Genomic DNA, 24,639 nt, shown 5'->3' with positions numbered 1-24,639 from the left:
TATAGTTTTTCCAATACATTAAGTGGTTTGCTAGACGTAGGAAGTGCATGGTATTTTCAGTTTTCTTTTCCTTTTACAAACATAGGAGATAGTTATTCCCACCCTCTAGAAGTCATGGGACTTGCTTTGTCCAGTGAAATGTAAGTGAAGTGGAAATTGAGGGAGACTGTGTTAACTTTGAAATACTATAAAATCAAAACAGTATGGAAAGCTGAACCAACACCCGGAGGAAGATATCTGCCCAAAAAGTCCTACAGTGTAATTCCCATGAGTAAGAAATAAACACTTATCTTTAAACATTGTAATTCCAAGGCTATTTCACCATAGTGTAATCTAGTTTATTCTGGATAATGAAAACAATCTTGCTATCATCATTCTAGCTAAGACTCTTATTTAATCCTCCAGGGATTATTTAGTATCCTAAATGTTACTTGATTTCTCTTTCCAGCTTTACTGAGTGATAATTGACAACATTTTTTAAATTTTTTTTAAATTTTTATTTATTTATGATAGTCACAGAGAGAGAGAGAGAGAGAGGCAGAGACACAGACAGAGGGAGAAGCAGGCTCCATGCACCGGGAGCCCGACGTGGGACTCGATCCCAGGCCTCCAGGATCTCGCCCTGGGCCAAAGGCAGGCGCCAAACCGCTGCGCCACCCAGGGATCCCCAATATGATGATTTAGTATGTGTATACATGGTAAAAATGATTCTCACAATCCAGTTAATTAACACCTCCATCACCTCACAGTGCTACTTTTTTTTTTTTTTTTTTTTTTTTTTTGAGAACACTCTTAAGGTCTACTCTCTTAGCAAATTTCAGAATATGATATAATTAACTACAGTCACCATGCTGGACATTAGATCCTCAGAACTTGCTCTTAACTATAGAAAGTTTTTATACCCTTTATCAACTTCTCCCCATTTCCTTACTCCCAGCTACTGGCAACCACCATTCTATTTTTTGTTTCTACCAATTAGCCTTTTCTTTTTCTTTTAGATTCTACATATAGGTGATTCCTCGCAGTTTTTGTTTTTACCTGTGGGACTTATTTCACTTAGCATAATGCCCAAATGCCATACCTGACTGTGAGATAACCATATCTATCTATCTATCTATATATCTGTATATCACACATTTTCCCATCCATTCATCCACTGATTAGACTTAGGTAGTGGTTTGCATATCTCAGCTACTATGAATAATGCTTTGCAAAATGTGGGAGGACAGATAGCTCTTCCAGATAGTGATGCCTTTGGATATATACCCAGTAGTGGGAGTCTTGAATCGTATGATAGTTCCATTTCTCATTTCTCGAGGAACTTCCAAAGTATTTTTCCTAGTGGTTGTACATTCCCACCATCCTCTGCATCTCCATCTTTTCTCTTGAATAAATGTAACTTGGTTTCTTTTTTTTTTAATTTTTATTTATTTATGATAGTCACACACACACACACACACACACACACACACACACACACACAGATAGAGGCAGAGACACAGGCAGAGGGAGAAGCAGGCTCCATGCACCGGGAGCCCGACGTGGGACTCGATTCCGGGTCTCCAGGATCGCGCCCTGGGCCAAAGGCAGGCGCCAAACCGCTGCACCACCCAGGGATCCCTGTAACTTGGTTTCTAATCTTTCCTTGCTCTGATCCATTTTGCAAGCATTTAACAAAGTAACATTCCCAAAGTAAAACCATGGAAATTACTCCTTTTAAAATAAGCAAACTTACAAACATGTTTAGAAATGTACTGAAAATAAATTTTGGGCAAGTGAAACGGACCAGTCATTAATTTATTGAGCTAAAGCCAGTTAACATCGTCACAGAGTAGACTTCTGAGATAAATTAAAAACCTGAAAATTTTATCCAAAGATGTATTATTAAATTTTATTATTAAACATCTCAGTAACTGATTTTTCAAAGTCTGACATGACAGTAGAGGTAGGATACACAATTTTTCATCACTGACAAATTACTGACGCTGTGATGCACAGTTACGGTATTAAAAAGATAATCACTTTAAAGTGAAGTCTTCAGGAGAGCAAGATTTTTCTTTTGGGTAACTCATGTCTCTCTAAGATTTCCTTCTTCAAACTTTGTATATTTTTTTATATTGGGGATATTGGAGATAGCTATGAATGTTATTGATTTGTGATTTTGGAAGTTCTCTTTCCTTGTGAAATTTTGAGATTTATAAGGAGATTCCCAAATTGAGCCTTTACTTGAAAGACTCCTAGCTGGGGATCCATGGGTGGCTTAGCGGTTTAGGGACTGCCTTCGGCCCAGGATGTGGTCCTGCAGTCCTGGGGTCCCAGGATCCAGTCCCACATCAGGCCCCTGCATGGAGCCTGCTTCTTCCTCTGCCTCTCTCTCTCTCTCTGTCTCTGTCTCTCATGAATAAATAGATAAAATCTTTAAAAAAAAAAAAAAAAGAAGAAAGACTCCTAGCTTAAGTGCATTTAAATATAAATTTTAATGTATTAAATAAATAAATTTAATTATTACATTAAATCTAAATATAGTACTTAAAGGTCATTTTGTTTAAGGCTATGATTGTTAGCACATCAAACAATTCTACAGAGATTAGAATCATATTTACAATTAAATCACTTGGGGGTTGGGGTTAAACTGGCGAATAGCTTGTCTTGGTAGAGTCAGAGCAAGAAGGAAAAGAATTTCAAAAAGGGAATCATCCAGCAATTCCTTTGCAAGTGTTCTTATCAGAAAAAGTGACTCTAATATCAACTTCCATTCAGCTGGGTCGCAGAACCACAGGCAGCTGGAGCTGGAAGAGACCCTCCCCGAGGGTCTATCACTCCCACAAAGGAAACCAGGCGGTAGGCTCATGTGGGCAGCAACTCTAGACGTGATAACAGTAGAGATGCCTTCAGGACTATTACTGAACGCACAGTAACGGCTTTACATGTGTTATCTCTTAAATCCTTACATGAACATCATGAAAACCCACTATTATCCTGGAGATACAACAGAGGCTTAGGGAGGTTAAGCAATTTGCTTAAAGTTACAGAATGAGTGCATGATAAAAGTATTGAGATTTGAATCAGGCGTTTTAGCTCCACATGCAGCCTTAAATATTACGTAACATTACAAATGTTCATGTCTGAACACAACACGTGGAGGTCATATCGCAAAAAACATGAGCTGTTCGAAGGTGATGGAATTTGAGACATTCTCATTTTTTTTTTCTCAGAACTTTTTTTTTTTTGGCCATAGGTTTGGGTTTTCTTTTTTTTTTTTAACCATAAATACAAGAACGAAAGAAAAATGTGGATGATCACAACTATCCCATTTGCTCCATTATCTCTCGTCTGAGGCCTTCCTGGAGTCACTGGCTTCTAGGCTTGATTAATGTCTCCATCTCCTGCACGATCGTTCGTTCGGAACCTGGACCCCGGTCCTGAGTCCTCAGAGTTCCCTCTCGCCCCAGCTCCCTGGAGGTGCGGGTCCCGGTGCGGGTCCCCGTCTCCGTCCGCGTCCCCGGCCCGTCCCCGTCCCGGTCCGCGTACCCGTCCCCATCCCAGTCCGGTCCCCTCCGCGACCCCATCCCCATCCACGTCCCCGACCCCGTCCGCGTCCCTGTCCCATCTTCATCCCGGTCCCCATCCCGGTCCCGTCCCCGTCCCGGTCCCGGTCCCCGTCCCCGCCCGCGTCCCCGTCCGCGTCCCCATCCGCGTCCCCGGTCCCGGTCCTCGTCCGCGTCCCCGACCCCGTCCGCGTCCCCGACCCTTGGGAGGGCTCCGCGCGGAGACCGGAGCGAACCTGGGCGAGGACGCAGGATGTCCCGACAGTGTTTACCAGGCCTCCGACACGCCCCCTGAGCCCTGCCCCCAGCTTCGAAAAGCTTCCTGGAAATGTCCTCGTTATCACTTCCCCTCCCGGGCTGGGGGCTGGGAGCGGGCGGTCCCCCCGCCCCCGGCGCCCGCTGTTGGGCAGAGCGCTGGCTCGCAGGCGCCGCCGCCCCGCAGTCCTCGGAGAGCGGCGCCCGGGCTCGCAGGTCCCCGCGTCCGTCCGTCCGGGTCCCCGCGTCCGTCCGGGTCCCCGCCGCCGCCGCCCCGGTCCCCCCGCCGTCCGCTCCGCGATGAGGCTCCTGGCTGGGCGCTGCGGGGCGCTGCTGGCGTGCCTGGTCCTGGTGCTCCCGGTCTCCGAGGCCAACTGTGAGTAGCCCGCCGCGCGGTCCCTGGTCCCCGGCGCCCACCGCGCGGCAGCCGCGCCGGAGGATTCCGCGGGGGCTGCAGCCGCCGGAAAGTTTCCCCGGCCTCCCGGGCGGGGGCAGCAGCCGCGGGCCTGCGGGCGGTGTGCGGGGCGCGGGGGGCGCGGGGCAGGAGCGGCCGGGGCAGGAGCTGCAGGAGCTGCAGGGGCGGGAGCGGCCCGGGCAGGAGCTGCAGGGGCAGGAGCTGCAGGGGCAGGAGAGGCAGGGGCAGGAGCTGCAGGAGCGGCAGGGGCAGGAGCGGCAGGAGCGGCAGGGGCAGGAGCGGCAGGGGCAGGAGCTGCAGGAGCGGCAGGGGCAGGAGCTGCAGGAGCTGCAGGGGCGGGAGCGGCCCGGGCAGGAGCTGCAGGAGCTGCAGGGGCAGGAGCGGCAGGGGCAGGAGCTGCAGGAGCTGCAGGGGCAGGAGCGGCAGGGGCAGGAGCGGCAGGGGCAGGAACTGCAGGAGCGGCAGGGGCAGGAGCGGCAGGGGCAGGAGCTGCAGGAGCTGCGGGGGCAGGAGCGGCAGGGGCAGGAGCGGCAGGAGCTGCAGGGGCAGGAGCGGCGGGGGCAGGAGCTTCAGGAGCTGCAGGGGCAGGAGCGGCGGGGGCAGGAGCTGCTGGCCGCTTGGCTCCAGGCCCGGGGCCGCTCTCGCTGCGCGGTGGCGCCGCCGCTGGCCCGGCCCATCCTCCGCAGTCCCCGGGGGCCGGCCGGGCGCTCGCTCCCCGGGGGCGGCGGGGGCGGAGGGCCACTGCGTGTCCCCGAGCTGGCGGCCGCCCACCGCCCCCCCCCCCCCCCCCCCCGCACCCCTGGCTGCAGTTTGCCTCCCTTTTGCAATTTCTGGACTTTGAGCCGAGTGCGCTTATCTCAACATTGACAAAGCAATTGTTTTAGGATCCCTGCTGGTTTGCATAGCGGGAGGCAGATGTCGTTTTCTGACCTTGAAATCAGAAGGACTGCTAACCGGTGTGCTTCTCAGGTCATTTTGTACTAAGTATTTCTGACACTGTCACAGCTCTGAGGTCGTGGCACGAATTCTCTGTATTTTATCATTGTATTGCCAGTTCTTTATGTTCCCATAGGTGGATTCAAGGCAGGATACTGAGTTTTCGGTGAAGAGTGTACAAGGGCTCTCACGGCATTTTAGTACATTTTGATTGCCAGTTAATTTGTTTCCAAAGCTTAGGCACGGTTATTGATTTAAACTGCTTACTTGTGCTACGTTTTATTTTCAGGAAATGGCATGGGAGAGATAAACTTTGAATTGCAAAAACTTTTAGGCTGCCTACTAAAGCGCCTGTGGAAACTTTTCAGAGATGGTAATTTTAGGAGAATTGAGTAGGAATTTACTAATATTTCGCTAGTTTGAATTAGTTACTGATCAGGATGAAGGAGGTGTTTTAAAATTCTAACTTCAACGTCAAAACATCATTTGCTGATCTGATATTAAAGAGCTTTAATAGCTGCATTGCTGTTCAAACCATTACCATGAAGCCTGTATGTGGACCACGTGCACAAATTCATCATTTATATGGTTCATTAGAACAATCAGATGTTTGCCCGGCAACCGAAAGAGGCAGAAGTAGCCTTCCACATTCACTACTTCTCATCACGGGAATGTGCTAAACCTCTTCTTTTCATAGAATTGTTACATTTTTACTGAATCTAGATGGAGTTGAAATGATGTATATGCCTGTGCGTATTAGATGTAATGTAATGAAACCATATATATGAAGAAATACACTTGTTACATATAAACACTGATAGAGGAGAGGAAATAATAGTATAAATATATGACATAAAGAATACTTGGCCCTATATTGACTTTATTTTTAAGAGTATGAGTAGTTTAATTGTATTAAAAATCTTCTCTGGGGATGCCTGGGTGGCTCAGTGGTTGAGCATCCACCCTCGGCTCAGGGCGTGACCCCGGGTCCTGAGATCGAGTCCCGGATCTGGCTCCCCACAGGGAGCCTGCTTCTCCCTCTGCCTTGGTCTCTGCCTTTCTCTCTCTGTGTCTCTCATGAATAAATAAATAAGATCTTAAAAAAATATCATCTCTGGTTAACTGATGGGGAAACAGAGATACAGATGGAATGTTTTTACTCCCTAAGGTTTTACATTTGAGATAGAATTAGCATTCTAAATATTTGACCTATAATTCATTGGATAGTCAATAGAAATGTATTTGCTATTTAAAGAAAAAGATTTACAAATCACAGTTTTAGTTTTGATAGTTTTAAACTATCCAGTTTAACTTCATTTTAACAGTAATGAATTGGTCAGAGAGGTTAACTGACTTTGAAGACATTTACATATGCGAAAGATATTTTTATAATGTCTTATATTTTAATAAATATGAGAGACAGACAGAAAGGGGGAGAGAGATAGATTTAAAATATATACTGTCTACATATTCCATCACCTGCCACTAAGGACTGCGATGAAGAGAAATAGGAGAAACTCAGGCTGTGCTAGTTTGATCCCATCTTGACTTCCATTTCTAGGTGAATGCAGTCTACTCTTGACATTACTGACTCATATTTACTTTCTCTTCTTAATTTCCTTCTTTCTCTCTAATTATTCCTTTCATCATTTATCTACCTGTCTTTTTAAAATGCCCTTTATTTTAGAGTTCAAAATGTTGCACTGATGGAGAGATTTTATTAAGATTAGGAAGAGTTAGAGACAATTTCTGGTGCAGCAATGATACCTTGTGCCATATTCTCTTACCATCAATTCTATGCCAGGATACGTTGTAATGCTTCATAATAGACCTTTTCTATCCACCAAGTTCAGTATCCTCTTTATAGCTAAATGATCTATATTTAAACTTTCAACATATTACAATAAAAGAAATAAGAAGCCTGATGATACATATATCAAATTCTTTAGCCACAAGCAATAATAATGAAAGAAAGAAGGAAGGGAGGGAGGGAGGAAGGGAGGAAGGAAGGAAGGAAGCTGAGTAGATTTGTTGGAAGACTACTGAATGGCATGCTGAATAACTAGGCCAGTGGATGACAGGGACTTAGGCATCTTGGTGATCTGTATAGTGGGTACTCATGTGCTCGCTGTGTTAGGAGCTGCCATCAGATGACTGGGTTCTAACTACCTTCCAGTCCTGGGTGGACCTGCCCATGATTGAAATTCCCATAAGAGAGGAATTGATTGTTTTGGTTTAACGTATCCCTGGAGTCCTGTGACTGACAGCCCCCACAAAGGAATGGAAGCTGCGAAGGAAGCAGAAATAAGAGAAGTCTATGCGTTGTAATGATTGGCTGGACAACATATACACATGCCCTCTCCATAAACACCATTTGGAGATATTTCAAGTATAATGTGTTTATTTTTAATATAAGGCAAACAACTAACGTACAGTAGAAAGGACCTTCTCCTTAATAGATTCTAGTCACCACACCCAAAGAGGAAGGCTCAAGGCTACCATTTCTTAGTTTACTGTCACTGGCTGATGTTCCTACTTCCTCTCCTTCTCTCATAATCCCATGTCAATGTGCTCTGCTCTGCTTTATGGATGAAATCCAAAGACTAATAATACTAGAAAGACAAGCAAAAGAATACAAGTACTTTAGGGTGACCTGTCTTCCTTTTGAGCAGGAGCTGGTGTTTATGACCTCCTCCTTCACTCCCCAACTCACATGTCTTTTGCTTTCACACAGTTGCCTTATGTTTAATTTTGTTGTCTTATCTCTGAGATGAACTACACTCTTGGTCAGGAAGGATCTGAGCCTGTTCCCATCTGTGGATATTGTATCCATCTCTTCTTCCACAATTTCTATTGTATACAATAGTCATCTTGAAGGAGCAACAGTCTTTCTAGACTTGATTTATACATGGCAACAACACTAGTTTGCATTGATTATTGTCATACAAGCGTAATCTTTTAAAATATTTCAACAGGAATAAAGAACTAGCAGTCTCAGCTTCTAATTCAGTGGAAAATATATTGGGTCCCATAGTGAATGCATTTCTTCTTGATTTACCAATTTCTAGATGAGCAAAAGACAATTGCAAGGAAAAAAAGCAAAAACACAAAAACAAAAACATGAGAATAGGTCGTTGAATTAGTTTCTTATGCTGCTGTAACAAAGTACAGGTGGGTGGCTTAAACAACAGAATTTATTGTCTCATAGTTCTGGAAACTAGAAGTCTGAGATTAAGGTGTCAGCAGGATTGATTCCTTCTGGGAGCTGTGAAGGAGAATCTGTTTCACGCTTTTCTCCTAGCTTCTGATAGCCTCAGACATTTCCTGGCTTGTAGAAGGCATTTTCCCTATGTCATCACATCATCTTCTCTCTGTACATGAGAGTCTGTATTCCAAATTTCCCCTTTTGATAAAGACATCAGTCATATTGGATTAGAGCTCATGCTTATGACCTTGTTTAACTTGATCATCTGCAAGCTTCTTTTTCCAAATAAGATCACATTCGCAAGTACTGGGGGATTAAGGACATTACCATCTTCATAGTGGATACCATTCAATCCATAACAATCACTAAACATCATATCATGACAAGTACTTCTTCCTTTTCTACTTTTATTTCTGACCTGGGTATTTTAGCTTTAGGAGAAAAAAGCACTGTAGACGGTATAAAAAACACACTACATTTTTTTAAGTAAGCTCTACGCCCAATGTGGAGCTCAAACTCACAACTCTGAGATCAAAAGCTATATGTTCTACTGACTCAGTAAGGAACCCCCAAAACTGGGATCCCAAAGTTTTAAAACCACGTTTTGGAAGAGAACATTGTGTCCAAAAAGGCAGTATGAGAGCCTTCGATAATTGATCTATCTGTTGTCATATAAGGCTAGCCTCCTTTTAGGCTTGAGGGTACATATTAAGACCCATGAAAACCATAATAGTCATCCCATTGACTTATTTCCTTTACTGTGGAGTCAATTCCTTAGTTAGAGAAAAAGTTGTGGGGCTTAGCATAAAGCATTAAATAAGTCTACCAATAGTGATGCCAATAGAAAAAATTGCATCCAAATATCGAGTGAATATCTGTCTTTGAGTACAGTGTACACCTCCTGGATGATAAAAGAGCCCTAACTAATCAATCATCCACCAAGATCTGGTGGGTTTTGTAATATGTTCAATGTCTAGCAGCAGAAGAAATGGCAGTTACGCTGGCAAATGTGGTGTTTTTCAGGAGTGAGAGCCTTGTGAAGAAAAGTCTGTATAGTTGAGTCAATATGTAGTCTGCGTCCTTGCCACTGTGGCTGTTTGTTTTGTTTTTGTTTTGTTTTGTTTCTACCTAGCGATGGTAGACCAAGTGACACACCAAGTGATAGTTTTCGCACCAAATGTATCCAGAGACTTGGGTGTTTGGCCCTCATGGCGTCTTAAAAATCAGGAAATTTCATCCAAAAATTTTGCTTTGTGACTTCTCTTGAAGAACTGAAGGACGTCCTGGCGACACTGCATGCACATCCCAACATGGCAGATTCAAAGCTGCTTTTTGAAGATAGAGTATACTCTCTCTAGGTTGCTGCAGTTCCAGCCATCCTCTGCCGTCTTTCACCACATCCTCGTCCCTTGTTTATGGTTCCTATGGGACACGTGTGCATTTCTGACTTTGTGACCCTGGCTCTAGATTGCCTTGAGAAGAAACACAACTGGCAATCCTTAAGTGAACCATTCTATCCCCTCTTGTCATTAAGAACTTCTCTGGTGTGGGGCTCTCTTGTGAGAATTCACCTGGAACACAAAGAGTCTCAGCTCTGGACCATTCTTGCCAACTGTCCTTGTCTCTAGACCTGATATCTAGCTCTTTATCGTCTCTGAACAGCTAGCCAGACCATTTACAACCACTCAGGAAGCAGAGTAGGTCCTGATCTCATTCTGAGCAAAATGGACAATGAAAAATACTACATGTATGTCTGCCCAGAGTGAGGTTATTTCTTCTCCAAAAATTCTGCTTCTGCTTGGGATCACCCTTGAGAGAGGCTGTAGTTTGTTTGTTCGTTGCAGGCTGTGGTTTCATAGCAGATCTGCCTCTGGCTTGCATTGGTATGTGACAACAAAGTGTCTGTAAACTAGAGATTTTTGTCTTCAGTTAGTTGATTTTCATCCTCAGGAGGTTGGTCATAGGCTTTTCCTCATGACACTGTAAGGGGAGCTTGAGGGAGGACTTCACGTCAGGAGAGCGAACAGCCAGCCCAGGCCACTTAGTTGTGCCTTTAGTCCCATCCTACGCATACCACTGGGATGTGTCACAGGGGACCTACTGTCACAACTAAGTTTCTGGCTGGATGGAAGAGGTAGCATCCAGTTCACAATGAGCTGTTTAGATCAGCTGGTCACCAGGTATCCTGTGGTCAGATTTGCAGACTTCACTAAAGTCCAAAAGGATTCCAGGAGCAGTATCTCAAAGGGAGACTAATTATTTGCAGAAGGAAATGTGACTTGCTCTCAAATCATAAGCACCTCTACTGAAATTCTTGTTTGGGGACTTGCTTTGATACCCTGGATAGTACCAGAGTACCCCACTGTCCTACGGACGACTTGACACAGTTGGATCTGATGGGTCACTGACTGCTTGAGTCCGACTTTGAATGAGCTAGAGATCAGTTTCTTATTCCTGTTTCCATCTGTGTCTGGCAGCTTTTGGACTTGTATGATAAACAGACCAGAGTAGAGTACCTAAAAATGGAATATGCTTCAACAATAAGGGATCTGCCAATATGCATCCTTCCATCTCAGTGTTGAACACCCAGCTGTATGAAAACTTGTCTCTCACTTGGGCAGGAATACTCTGCATGACCAAATTGTTGCTGAAAATAGGTCACACCTGCAGAATGAGTCACAGTTTGGAGTTTGAGTTCTATTGGATCGATATTTAGATCGTTTTAGGACACAATTCCCTTAATCAACTGACCCCCACAGGCCTCGGTTCTAACCAGCAAACCTTAGATTTTAGGTGTTTTGCTTCCCTAAAGGCCAATATCTAATAATCACTAAAGGTTTTTGGAATCTCTTCCCTTGGTGTAGTTACTCAGCACAGTTAATTTGCGTGGGAGAAAACAAGAGGGAAAGTTCACTGTGTACAGGATGCTTCTTCACAAGCACCTCTCCTCTCCTTCATTCAAGAAGTTCTGGATCCACTAGCCGATTCAAGATTGGTAATTGAGGAGAGGTGGTGATTTCTTTGTATTGTGACTGAAGTACAACCTCTGTTTGCAATGTTTTTGGATTAAAAAAAAATTCAGTGAAGAATTTTCCCATTTCATTCGAGGGAGATTTTCATCAATTCTTTCTCCAAGATTTGACCACTACACTCACCCTGACTTTGATCCACGTGAATATGGGCTGCCACCTAAGCTCAGCCGCCCGTGTTCTTCCCATTCCCCCTGAGATCTGGAAGCCCAGTTTCATTGCAGCACCTGCCATCAGCATTTCCAATCTAGGGAGAACAGCCAGTAAAATGCTTTTTAGAAACCCCAGTGATTTCCTTAACAATTGATTTCTATGATAATCATGGAAATAATATTCTTTTACTTCATACTGGGGAGCGGGATGGGTAAGTGAGAGAGTGAATAGGTGGGAACTATGTGAAGGATTCAAGCCAGAACCTAGCTCCTGGTCCTTGTGAATTCTTTCTTTGATATTATGCCAAGGGACATCTGGCTTTTCATTGCTATTTAGTGTGTGCCAAGGTTTTGCCCAGGATGGCATTAGCCAACCAAGCCAACTGTTAGAACTGGAAGTGGTGATCCTAGCACAAGGAATGAAAGCAACAATAGCCAAACGTTCAGCCTGATTCAAAATTATATATGCCTTTTGGTATTAAGTTTTTTATTGTTGTATAACCAATTATCACAAACTTTGCATCTTAAAATGATACAATTTATTAACTCGGAGTCCAGGCACAGGTCCAGGGAACTGCTCAGGGTCTCGCAAAGCTAAAATCAAAGGGGCCACCCGAGCCGAGGTGTCATCTGAAGCATCCTCTTCCAAGTGCATTGATCTCTCCAATGAGAGAAAGGAGAGGGGAGATCAGTGGAGGAGGTGTACTTGTGCACGAAAGGGACAAAATTCACTTGTAATTCTCACAGCCCCAACTCAAGAACACACATGGAATATTTGGTCAGCGTGGTCTCTGTTACAAATATTTCTCCTCTAAGGTTAAGATTACTATTTTTTCCTCTAAGAGAAGCACAAACACGTATTGCTCATTTAACCTTTGGTGATATCTATTACAAAGTGTGAGGCTATATTAACTATCTATTTGTTAAATAGAGAGGGCATAATTAACTGTGCCCAACAGACCTAAGCTGAGGACATAGTGTAATGACATTGATTGGCTGTTAATGAAGGAGGGTGAAAAAAAATATGGTTAACAATTAATACTGAAATTATTCCTTTTTTGACAACTGCTACTATTTTACCTTGAAAAGTGACTTCAGGTTTAGAAAGTGGAGTCCTGAAAACATGGTTTACAACTTTGCTGTTCAAGAGTAGTGTGTGAACCAGTAACAGCACTATTACCTGGGAGCTTGTTAGAAATGAAGCATCTCTGGCCCACACCAGATCTACTGATTCAGAATATTCATTTTAAGAAGACCCCAGGTAATTCCTATGCACGTTAAAATCTGAATCATGCTGGTGTCTAAGGAGCTAGGAGAAAAGGTGGATAAGTGGTTCTGCATAGGAAGTGAATGGAAATTGCAGGGGTGGCAGTGGGAGGCAACAAGGGAGAGAGAGGGGGAGAGGTTGTCAGAGAAGAGAGAAAAGAAGCTGATCCATATGGCAAGACAATGCAGCTTCTAGGAATGTCTCCAGTAAGATTTTTTTTTTTTTGAGAGGGAGAGAGGGAGAGAGAGAGAGAGAGAGAGAGAGAGCGTGCACGCACAAGCAGGGGGAGAAGGACAGTGGGAGAGGAGTAGAAGGGGGGGGGAGTCTTAAGCAGGCTCTACACCCAGCAGAGAGCCCTACATGGGGCTCAATCTCCCAACCCTGAGATCATGACCTGAGCCGAAATGAAGAGTAGGGTGCTTAACTGACTGATTCACCAGGCACCCCATCCAGGAGGAAATTATTACATGTGAGGTGGACAGAGGACCTTTAGGAACTGGCTTTTCTTAAGACTCAACGTTAAATTGCAAAAGTTGCTTTGATGTCAACCATAGCCCTTTGTACCTTCCCCCGTCACCTACCCCCACCCCCCCAGGTTTCTTCAGCAGAGATTGATTTCCACATTTAACTGGATTAAGAACAAAGAGAAGAGAATAGTTCCATAAGATATAGCAGAGATGAAGAGTTTAGTGAAAACTAACAAACAAAGCCAATAGTGCCCATAAGAACCTCAGCTCCAAAAGGATGTGACATCTTGAGAGGTGTTGGAATTTTTATCAGGTGTGAGATTGAGGTTTTAGGACACCAGTCAATAAACTTAAAAAAAGGCAAAATGATATGTGACAGTAGCAAAACTCAAATTATCTTTAAATTGTTAAGCTTTGATTGAGGGTAATGTTTTGTTAATGCTAAAAGAAAAAAAACTCACCTTGGTGATGCAAAAACAGAGTCTTGACTCTTTCTTTTGGGTGATGTAAATCCTTTTTTACCTAAATATTCCTATTTTATTTTGCACGAATCTGGGAAAGACATATAAGTAACTAATTATAATAACTTGGGGGGATGGGCAAGGATTGAGTGATTTTAGACAAAAAAATACTGCACACAAAAGACTGGAAGAAAATGGGTAGCCCTTTAATAGTGTCTTTAGAAAGTAGAGTTGTGATGCTTTTTATTCCTTGCTTACCTTTTTACTTTTAATAAATATAGTAACTTGTGTTATTGACGTTAGTATGAAAATGCCACTTCATTTAAGAGTTTTATTTATATTACATTGTTCTAAATATGGAAATTGAGTCCTCCAGGCTTGAGGGGAAGCATAATAAGGATAATCTATCTAGATTCTTGAGTGTTTCTACTGTGAGGAAAGTAACAGGAACTGGCTCACTGGCTCTAATCTCTTAGTATAGCTTTTCTTAGTCCTCTTGCTCAGTTTTTGGAATGGACTTTAAAAACATTCAAGAACAATGGCTTTTAAATCTTTACAGAAAATGGTAAAATGATAACTTCTTGCATCTGTGTGATGGTTTCCATCTTTCAAAATGGCATATTGACATTTTCTCATTGTGTGTCACAGGTGTTCTGTGAGGGACTTTCCCAACTTTAGGAAAATGTTACCTTTACTCTGTCTACCCAGAGTTGCTACCCCTCTTTCTCTTCCTGCTCTCACTTGAACTTCCTGAGGAAGTGGTTTCTTCAAGCAGGATTTATTTTCTCTCTTCTCACCCTCCCACTGGTATTGGTGATTGAGAATGTTAACAGTGATCCTAGTGTGAAACCGACTCCTTGTAGCTCTCATCCTAAATAATGGTAATAATTATTAATAGCTTTTCTTTTTTTTCAATGAAACATTTTAATTTATTTATTTAAGATGTTTATTTATTTATTCATGAGAGACAGAGAGAGAGAGAGGCAGAGACACAGGCAGAGGGGGAAGCAGGCTCCATGCAGGGAGCCTGTCGTCCTGGGACTCGACCCCGGGTCTCCAGGATCAGGCCCTGGGCTGAAGGCGGCGCTAAACCTCTGAGCCACCCGGGCTGCTCTAACTTTTCTTTTTTTGAGAGAGAGACAGAGAGAGCACACATGTGCATGAGCAGGGGTTGGAGCAGAGGGAGAGGGAGAGAGAATCTGAAGCAGGCTCCAGGCTCAGTGCAGAGCCCAAGGTGAGGTTCAGTCATAGGATCTTGAGGTCATGACCTGAGCAGAAATCTAGAGTCAGACACTTAACCAACTGAGCCACCCAGGTGCTCCTCTTACTAATGACTTCTTTACGATATTTGATGCTGTTGAAACTTATCTTTTTTTTTTTAATTTTTTATTTTTTTAAATTTATTTTTTATTGGTGTTCAATTTACTAACATACAGAATAACCCCCAGTGCCTGTCACCCATTCACTCCCACCCCCGAAACTTATCTTTTGAAATTGACCTCCTTTTATAAGCATTAGCTTCTTCAAATTTTCTTTCTCTCTATAAGGCATGTTATTCATTCTACTTCTGTTGTTTTGATGATCTCTAGTTTCCCTTAAATATTAAAGTTTCCTTGGGTTCCATTCTGGCCTTATTGAATATCTTTTTCAGCTTAAACTACTCCCTATATTCTAGTAACTCCTAATATTTTTAAACCATTCAAGTAAATCCATGATTAAAATAACCTAATTTGAGAATACAGATACACACTAAAAAAATGCATCTGTAGTCCCGTTAGCCAAAATAATGCTTTCCTCTATATTCTTATAAGCAACTTTGTCTGAATATATATATACTTAGAAATTAAAATACATACATACAAGCAAGAATGGAATAGTGTTTTAATACTATTTTTTCAAATATTATTATTTTTTATTTTTATCAAATATTATTTTTAACTGGATATGTCACCTAAAAATATGATGCTAGCTTTCATATCAATAAAATCTGTCACACTTTAAAATAGATTTATAATTTTCCTTCATAATATGTTCATCATAATATATTTAATCAAAAACATATCTTTGGAAATTTATATTATTTCTGGTGTTTTGCTAGATCAATAATATTGTAATGCACATATTCATACATATTTCTTTACAAATGTCCATTCTCTTTTCCTCAGATTACTTTCCTAGAAATAGAAAGGTTAGCTGAATATCTAAAGGTTTTGGATGCATGTTAAATTTCTCCCTGGAAGTTTGCTTTTTTGTTTTTCTAAAGATTTTATTTATTTATTCATGAGACACAGAGACAGAGGGAGAGAGAGAGAGAGAGAGAGGCAGAGACACAGGCAGAGGGAGAAGCAGGCTCCATGCAGGGAGCCCCAAGCGGGACTCTGAGATCATGACCTGAGCCAGAGGCAGATGCTCAAGCACTGAGCCACCGTGAGCCACCCTGGCGCCTGGAAGATATTCATTAGATTTTAAGATGTTTTTTAAAGTTCTCTTTGAATTACCTGTTTTTTTTTTTTCTCCTATTGGTTTTATTTTTCATGCTATTGATAGGCGTTAATTTGTTTCCTCCATATTTCTGATGATTCTTGGTTGTCTCTTCGTATTTAAGCAACAGTGCTGAGTTGGCTTTAGGGGGCTTGTGTGAGTTTCTTCTGTTGTATACATCAGTCTAGTTAGGCTTTTTTGTTTTTTAAGGGAGGGTTAGCACGTAGCTCTTTATACGCTCATGACTTGATTCACTTATACGATAATGTTTATTAGGCGCCCTCTGAATGTACTGCGGTGCGCTGCGAAACCAGTGCTGCGTCATTGCTGGACTTTCAAACGAATGCTCTGCTTCTAGTTACCTCTCTCCCCCTGCCACTAATCATCTGAGACTTGACTTCTCAAGGGCAGAAGAGCTCTTACTTCCGTTGTAACTCCATGGGTTTGTTTTAGATCAAGCCTTCCTGTCCTATATTTATCAACAGGTCTTCATCAGCTTTCCAGCTTCTGGAGAATTTGTTGGAATTCTTATCTGCCAGTGACTCTTCCCATTCTTTCAACTGTTGCGGGTTATTCCTTTTTCAAATTCTCCTGCAATCGAGGTGCCTGGTAGCTCAGTAGGTTAAACAACCAACTCTTGATTTTCTTCTTTCTTTCTTCTTTTTAAAAAATATTTATTTATTCATGAGGGACACCGAGGGGGACAGAGGGAGAAGCAGGCTCCCTGCCGGGCACCTGATGCAGAACTCGATCCCAGGACCCCAGGATCATGACCTGAGCCAAAGGTAGATGCTCAACCGCTGAGCCACCCAGGCATCCCACAACTCTTGATTTCTGTTCAGGTTATGATCTCGGGGTCCTGAGATTCAGCCCCACATGGAGCTTTGTACTCAGTGAGGAGTCTGCTTGAGAATTCTCTCGCTCCTCCCTCTGCCTCTCCCCCAGCACATGCTCGCTCACTTTCTCTCTAAAATAAATAAATAACTCTTTCAAAAATAAAATAAATAAATAAATAAATAAATAAAATAAAATAAAATAAAATAAAATAAAATAAAATAAAATAAAATAAAATAAAATTCTCCTGAAATCATTTTAATGCAGTCTTGGAGAGAGAATAGATAACTGCTCTCTGACATCACTAACCATAAACACCACTTTCCATGTCTTTAAAGGCAGCTGGTAATAGTCACTAGCCTTTGCCTTATATAGTAGTCTGCTTGGACTGCTGCGACAGGATATCACAGACTACATGGCTTAGACAGATTTATTTTCTCATAGTCTTGGAGGCTGGAAAATCCAAGATGAAAGTTCTGGCCAGTTCAGTTTCTCGTGAGGTCTCTCTTCCTGGCTTGTAAACCTTGCTTTTTTACTGTTCTCACATGGCCTGTCCTCAGGGCCTATATGCTTGCAAGGAGAGAGCTGCTAATATCTCCTCTTATAAGGACACTAATCCTATAGGATTAGGGCCCCATCCTCATGACTTCATTTAACCTTAATTATTTCCTAAGAAGCTCCTTTGCCAAATACAGCCACACTGGGCATTTCCACTTGAACACATAAATTCAGGGAGGTGGATGCAAACATTCAGACCATATGCCTTGTCAAGTAGAACACAATTACTTTTTTTTTTTTCTTTTTGCTATAACTATGGAAGGGGAGAGGTAGTTTTTTCTACTTTGTGGCCAATTTTTTTTTTCTTTAAGAAGGCCAAAAAAAAAAAAAAAAAAAAAAAGAAGGCCAAAGTTTCTGTATGTTAAATATGTCTTTCCTTATTACTTGTTTTGTTGTCTTTCTTCCCCTACCCCTTATCCCAATCATTTTCTCCCCTTAATAAATTATTTTTTTTCCATTGTTATTTAGACTGCACCTTTTAGAAAGACTGCCTTTTAGAAAGTTAACCAGGAATTCTAAGGGTCTGGCAGAAATTTGGGGATTTAGTCATAAACACCTACTTGAAAAAAAAAAAAAAAACACCTACTTAATACTATACTAGTATTCCAAATAATCTCATTTCCACATCAGCATTTAAAAGAACAATTATCTTAAGAGTCAAAAAAGATGTATCTAGAGTCTTTCTGAGCCTTGCCTCATATCTGGTGGATGTTGCAGGAAGTAGGATAGTGCAGAATTAGGCCAACTCTTTCAGTGTTGCCTTTAAGAATGTCCAAGTACAGTTTGCCTGTTGCTTTTCCAAACATAAACACAGACACAGGCCAGTGAACTAATAATATTAATTGATGCTATCCTAACAAATAGGTCAAATAGAACAAATCCACAACTTTTCCTGTGCCGTAACCTCTTGGTCCATGACGTCAAAATCAGAAGGTGTTCGGGTGTCCTGGTGTGTAGGAGGGGAGAGAGACAAGGAGAGCCGCTGCGGGCAAGTCTGGTGCACGTCAGAGAGGAGCTGCTGGGGGAGCCCCGGGGCCAAGGCTCTCTGGGGAGGAGGCCTCCAGACCCGCTCCTTACCCCGCAGCCTCCAACTCTGTGTCCCTTCAGGCGAAGCCCTGTGATTTATCACTCACCAAATCAAAGCAATGATTACTGTTGTGTTTTGGGTATTTTGAGGGTTTTGTTTTGGGGGGGGGGATGAGGTGGTAATAAGCTATCTGTTCTGTCTTCTGGGTAGAAGTCCTTGTCGCTTTGGAAGGACTAGCTGACGTGTGCCACTTTCTCTGTCTAGGGCTACAATCAAAGGTTTTAACCTTGGGGAAACAATGGCAGAGTGTTTGGTTTATTCTTTGTTTTTCTAGACTAGAGACTGTAAATTGAAGTTGTAATTAAGTGTTGGAGTAAGGAGAGGTCCATGTCACTCCTGTTGTGGCCAAACAGTTCAGGCATTGTTTCCCTCCTCATCCACAATGGGGGTTGACAATCACATTTTTTTTTTTTTAATGGCACCGATGGCTTTTCTACATCTAAATGAACACCAGCCTTCATCTCTCTTAATGCAAATGTTTTAGGACTCAATGATATGTACAACCTGCAGCTCACAGATTATTTCCTCTTTTTCTTTCCCATATTTAAATTCTTATCCAGATCTACTCTTACGATTTTTGACTCTTTTAACGTATTTCTCATCAGCCTATTTATTGCTTGGTCCTCTTCAAGAATGAATGCATACCTCCATGCATAGTTCACCTTTAGAGAATACTTTTTCAAACACTTCTCTAACCTTTGACATAATAATATGAGAAGAATCAGTTGGTCAGCAGCAGAGTCTTCAATATAAAGGGAAATAAGAACTTTAGAGAAAAGCAAGTATAATAGTTCTTTTTTAAAAAAATTAACTTAAAAAAGATTGAAGTGTGGCATGCATCCAGACATGGCGTTTCTTCCTGAAGGCAAACACAAGCTTCTTTGAAAATTGGTAATGGTTATATAGGCTGACAAATGACTAATGAAAAATCTATCTTTTGGGGGCTTCTGGGTGGCTCAGTTGGTTACGCCTCTGTCTTCAGCTCAGGTCATGATTCCAGGGTCCTGGGGGAGCCTCATGCTGGGCTCCTGGCTCAGCAGGAAGCCTGCTTCTCCTTTTCCCCCTGTTTGTGTGCTTGCACTGTCTCTCTCTCAAATAAATAAATAAAATCCTAAAAAAATAAAAATAAAAATCTATCTTTTGGTTTTCATAGTCCTTACAATCTTCACATTTTTAAATATCCCTCCTCAGAAATCTTCCATGGCTGAAATCTTTATAGAAAAAAAAAAAGAAAGATTTCACATTTGATTACTATGTGATTATTTTAAACAAAATTGGTAATATCTGGACACATGTTTTCCCATCACTATTAATCAATGTTTTTTTCTATATTATGTGCAGTTCTATTTTTCTCAGGCTTTGACTAAAGAAAACATGCCATTTCAACAGTTGACACACGTGAAGCAGTTACGTCTCAGAGTATTATCTAGTTGTTCTATTTGTACATTGAAAACAATTTTCCCCTGCTTCGTCCCACACGGAAGCAGAAACAAAGATTCAAACACTGCCAACCCAAATGCTAGCCAGAGATTTTCTTCTCAGACACATTTTTTTTAGGGGTAGTTCTTCATTCTTGGGATGCCAGACAAGTAGGGCCTGGGGAAAGGAGAGTCAGAAAGCATAACTGAAAAAGAGATGAGCTTTGGAAGGAGGAATGTGAGAACCATCTTGGCAAAGAACAAGAGAGCAGAATGGAAAAGGTTTGAGGGATGGGCCGTCCATTAGATCTCTTTCATTGGCAACGTCACCTTCACCTCACTCATCAGTTTTGGGCAACCTGCCCAAGATCAGTGGTCCTAACCACCCCCTGAACAGTGGATAGCAAGTGTGAACACTTAAGTTGGGAGAGGGGGCTCAGGAAACTACCTCCCTCGTGGGGTGGGACTGACCCAACTGAACACTGGGAAGTTCTCCTCTGACCAGACGCAGTGCTAACCCCACTGTCTTTATTACAGGTGCCTTTTATCAAGTACCAATAACAGTAAGTTCCTTTTTTGAGGATAAGAGAATCAGATTTTATGCTCAGAAAACAAAGATTTGCCCCTGCAGAAAAGATATGGAGGCTGTTAAGACAATTTCAAAAAAGAATTCCTGTTAAGGTTTGAACAACAATTGTGTTATAGACATAATTGTTCAACCTGCTACGGTCACTGTTTTGAAGAGGGAGGAATTAGAGAAGTTAAAAATGTAGATAATTCAGTCATTCTTCTAACCTGAAAGACTTAGAACTAATCATTATAACCTACAAATTTGAATCCGAAGGGAATACTTTTCGAGCAACATACTCGGTTGGGTTCTAACAAGGACTTTGAACACTTCTTAATACAGAGACGTGAGAGAAGTCACGAGGGACAGTGATGCAAAAGGAAGACACGTTTTGGAGGCCGGCTGCGTAGAAGCACCCTGACCCACACAGTTTGGTCATCCTCCGGCTCTGTAGTTCTTAATCTGGGTCTGTGCTGTCAGGTTTAAATATTCTTTTTGACCAGGAGTAGTAGGCTCCTCTGAAAGCACGCTTCTAAGTCGGTGGGCTTATTTTCTGAGGACAGCGAGGGTGTTCTGCAGGCCTGGAGCTCGTGCCCCGCGCAGAGGCCGGAGCCTGGAGCCTGAGCCTGGAGCCTGAATCTGGAGCCTGAGCCCGGAGCCCGGAGCCCGGAGCCCGGAGCCCGGAGCCTGAGCCCGGAGCCCGGAGCCCGGAGCCCGGAGCCTGAGCCCGGAGCCCGGAGCCTGGAGCCTGGAGCCCGGAGCCTGAAGCCTGAGCCGGAAGCCCGGAGCCTGGAACCTGGAGCCTGGAGCCTGAGCCCGGAGCCCGAAGCCCGGAGCCCGGCGCCGCCCTGCACCAGCCTCTCGGCCGCTTCGCTATTTTCCGTGATGGTCGCGGCTGCACGCGTGGACGCGCCGTTTTCGCATCGTCTCCTTTAATACTCCCCACACCTGTTCTAAGTAGGCGATTTCCCCATTTATACGTGAGCGGACCACAAGCCAGGGCGGCTGTTGGCCTCCCCAGTTCCCCCCGGTCCCGCTGGCGCCGCCCAGCCCGGGCCTCGGCCGCGTCCCCTCCTTCAGCCTCTTTCCCTCGCGCAACTCAAAGCCCGTGGGGATGAGAACTGTGTCCTCTGGAGGATGGCGTTGCTGATGGGATGATCAAATGACGTCATATACACATGGAAAGTCATTAAGTACCATGCCAGTTTCAAACACTACTATTTGTTTGAAACTAGGGGAAATAAAACGTAAGCATTCAAATTTAGACTAGTTTTTTATGGTTAACATTGTTATCCTTTAGGGCAGAGGTGGAACAATTTTCCTTTTGATTATTCCTCTAATCAGTGGAGAAAATGAAACCTCTGCCTGTTTTCTGAGACGCAGCGGATTTAATGGGTAGTCGCAGGTCTGAACATTGGGATCTAAGCCCTAATTTTGCTGTTTATTATAACTTGGGGCAGCCGTCTTGCACGCTCTTGAAGTGAGTCTCATCTTCTGTGAAATAATAGAGGCCAAGTAGGAGCATTAAAGTAACATTACTTACTTCACTCTTGAAAGGTGTTCAGTTATTCAACAGATGATAAGTATGGTGACTGTTGACTAATTAGTCCTTCTGCTGCCTTTCTTTTTCTTCCTTCTATTGTCATCTTTTGTATATTCGTTATTCACCAGGTGACAAGATAAAAAAGAGAAAAACAAATTTATCTGTTTACTTGCTCATCTTAATGAAAGAACTATTGTGGTTAAAATCAGTATTAAAGGGGAGCCCGGGTGGCTCAGCGGTTTAGCGCCGCCTTTGGCCCAGGGCGTGATCCTGGAGACCCGGGGTCGAGTCCCATGTCGGGCTCCCCGCATGGAGCCTGCTTCTCCCTCTGCCTGGGTCTCTGCCTGTGTCTCTGTCTTTTCTCTTTCTCTCTGTCTCTCATAAGTAAATAAAATCTTTTTAAAAAATCAGTATTAAAAAATTATTTGTAGATTTCATTTTTGCTTTTAAAAGTTTTCATTAAAAACTAGTGTTATGGGATCCCTGGGTGGCGCAGCGGTTTGGCACCTGCCTTTGGCCCAGGGCGCGATCCTGGAGACCCGGGATCGAATCCCACATCGGGCTCCCGGTGCATGGAGCCTGCTTCTCCCTCAGCCTATGTCTCTGCCTCTCTCTCTCTCTCTGTGACTATCATAAATAAATAAAAATTGAAAAAAAAAAAAAAAAAACTAGTGTTATGTTTACATACTAAAACAATAAAGCCAAAGCCCCATACTGTCCATTCTTATCTTCAAACATAATTGCAATCAGTAGTTTGAGTGTTTCAAAACTCTTTTCTACGTATTTGTCCACATGATATTTACATATCTACAAGTACGACTGATATTCATAGGGTGATGCTATGGGCATGGCATCCCACTATTTTCATTTTTAATTTAATAATATATCTTGAAGATCTTCAGCACAAGAGTAACTTCCTTCTCTTTGATAGCTGCATATTATTCCTCAGTACAGATTTATTATAGCTTATTTTTTCATTCTTTTCTTGAGAATTCTTTATAGTGTTCCTAATTTTTTGATATAACAGTTTATCAACAAACATTCCATATACACCTTTTCCAGTACATGTACATATCTGTAGGGCATCCTTAGAAGCAGAATATTAAGGTGGAGAGTATGTGTGCTTTAAATTTTTAGGTACTAGCAGATTACCTTAAGGTAACGCTTACCAGTGTCTATTCCCACCATTGATATACAAGAATACTTGTTTCCCCTTGCCCTTACCAATATTTGATGGCATTAGTCTTTTAAATTTGTGCAAATCTAATGCGCAAAAATCTAGTTAAAAAATTTTTAGTGAACATCTTTTCACATTTATTGGACATTTTTATTTTCTTCTTTAGTGATATTTATATGATTTTGATTATAGTTTTTCTTTATATTATTTTGTATTTAATCTTGCACACATTCTTATTATTCCTTGGTTTATTATTGTGGTTGCTATTGTTTTAATTTGCAAAAGTTGTTTATGCATTCAGGATGTAATTTTTCTGTTCTACATCATGAAATATTTTCTTCCAGTCTGTCACTTGATGTTGAACTTTATGTTATTTTTGTTGTTGTTCAGCCATTATGCAGTCGATATTACCAATTTTTTTCTCTTTGCCTTCTGTATTTTGTGTTTTGCACATGATTTTCCTTGTTCCAAAGATTTTATTTTCCTGTGTGTATGAATAAATCAAATGTTTTAGCCCACTGAGTACCTTTTAAATAGCTGATTAGACTGTACTCCCACATTTCTCTATCTTTACAGAGGTCATGTGGTTTTCCGTTAAAACTGAGAAAGCTTATGACTCTCGCTTTAAAGATGCGTGACTGTAACTTTTGATATAGGCATTTCAGCATGATGCTTTTTCCAAGTGTAGTCATAATAAGGTAAACATTAAATATTGTCTGATGTGTTTGGCCTCATGCATGAACTTCAGTGATTCATATAGGTCATTATACAAGTGCTGGAGCTTGCACACCAAACCTGCTCTTGGAGTTGTTAATCCAGCTGCTTATGTATCTGCATATTTTTCTTCTCAGGTCACCTATACTGATTTTAAACGTTATGTGGTTCACAATCAGACAATGATTTTAATTCTCACTGTTTAATACAATACCATATTTTAGGTGGAGAAATGAAAGGATTACTCATAAAAACTTATTTTTTCCCTCAGTTTTGTCAAAGGAGCATGCTTCTCAGGTCCTGGTTAGGAAACGCCGTGCAAATTCTATGTTTGAAGAAACCAAAAAAGGTAATCTTGAAAGAGAATGCATTGAAGAATTGTGCAATAAAGAGGAAGCCAGAGAGATCTTTGAAAATGACCCTGAAACGGTAAGAATATATGAAATCTAATAAGTTAGCATACCTAGACATACAATTAAAGACTGAACATTTCCAGCTTGAGGTCATGTTCCTTGGGTTCCTTT

The 24,639-nt window shown here is 42.3% G+C and overlaps 1 protein-coding gene across 1 annotated transcript in view; it reads left to right on the top strand.

Annotated features, from left to right (window-relative positions):
- The first annotated feature begins 4,024 nt into the window (after positions 1-4,024).
- PROS1 (protein S) overlaps positions 4,025-24,639 on the top strand; it is a 64,114-nt gene continuing 43,499 nt past the window's right edge. The window contains exons 1-2 of the mRNA XM_038582503.1: positions 4,025-4,179; positions 24,387-24,544. Of these exons, the coding sequence (XP_038438431.1) occupies positions 4,104-4,179; positions 24,387-24,544 (234 nt within the window). The 5' untranslated portion in view covers positions 4,025-4,103. The remainder of the gene's footprint in view (positions 4,180-24,386; positions 24,545-24,639) is intronic.

The sequence above is a fragment of the Canis lupus genome, chromosome 33, assembly GCF_011100685.1.
Source record: "Canis lupus familiaris isolate Mischka breed German Shepherd chromosome 33, alternate assembly UU_Cfam_GSD_1.0, whole genome shotgun sequence".
Taxonomy (NCBI): Eukaryota; Metazoa; Chordata; class Mammalia; order Carnivora; family Canidae; genus Canis; species Canis lupus.
Note: the sequence above shows the minus strand (reverse complement) of the source record. Positions and strands in the feature narration are given on the sequence as shown.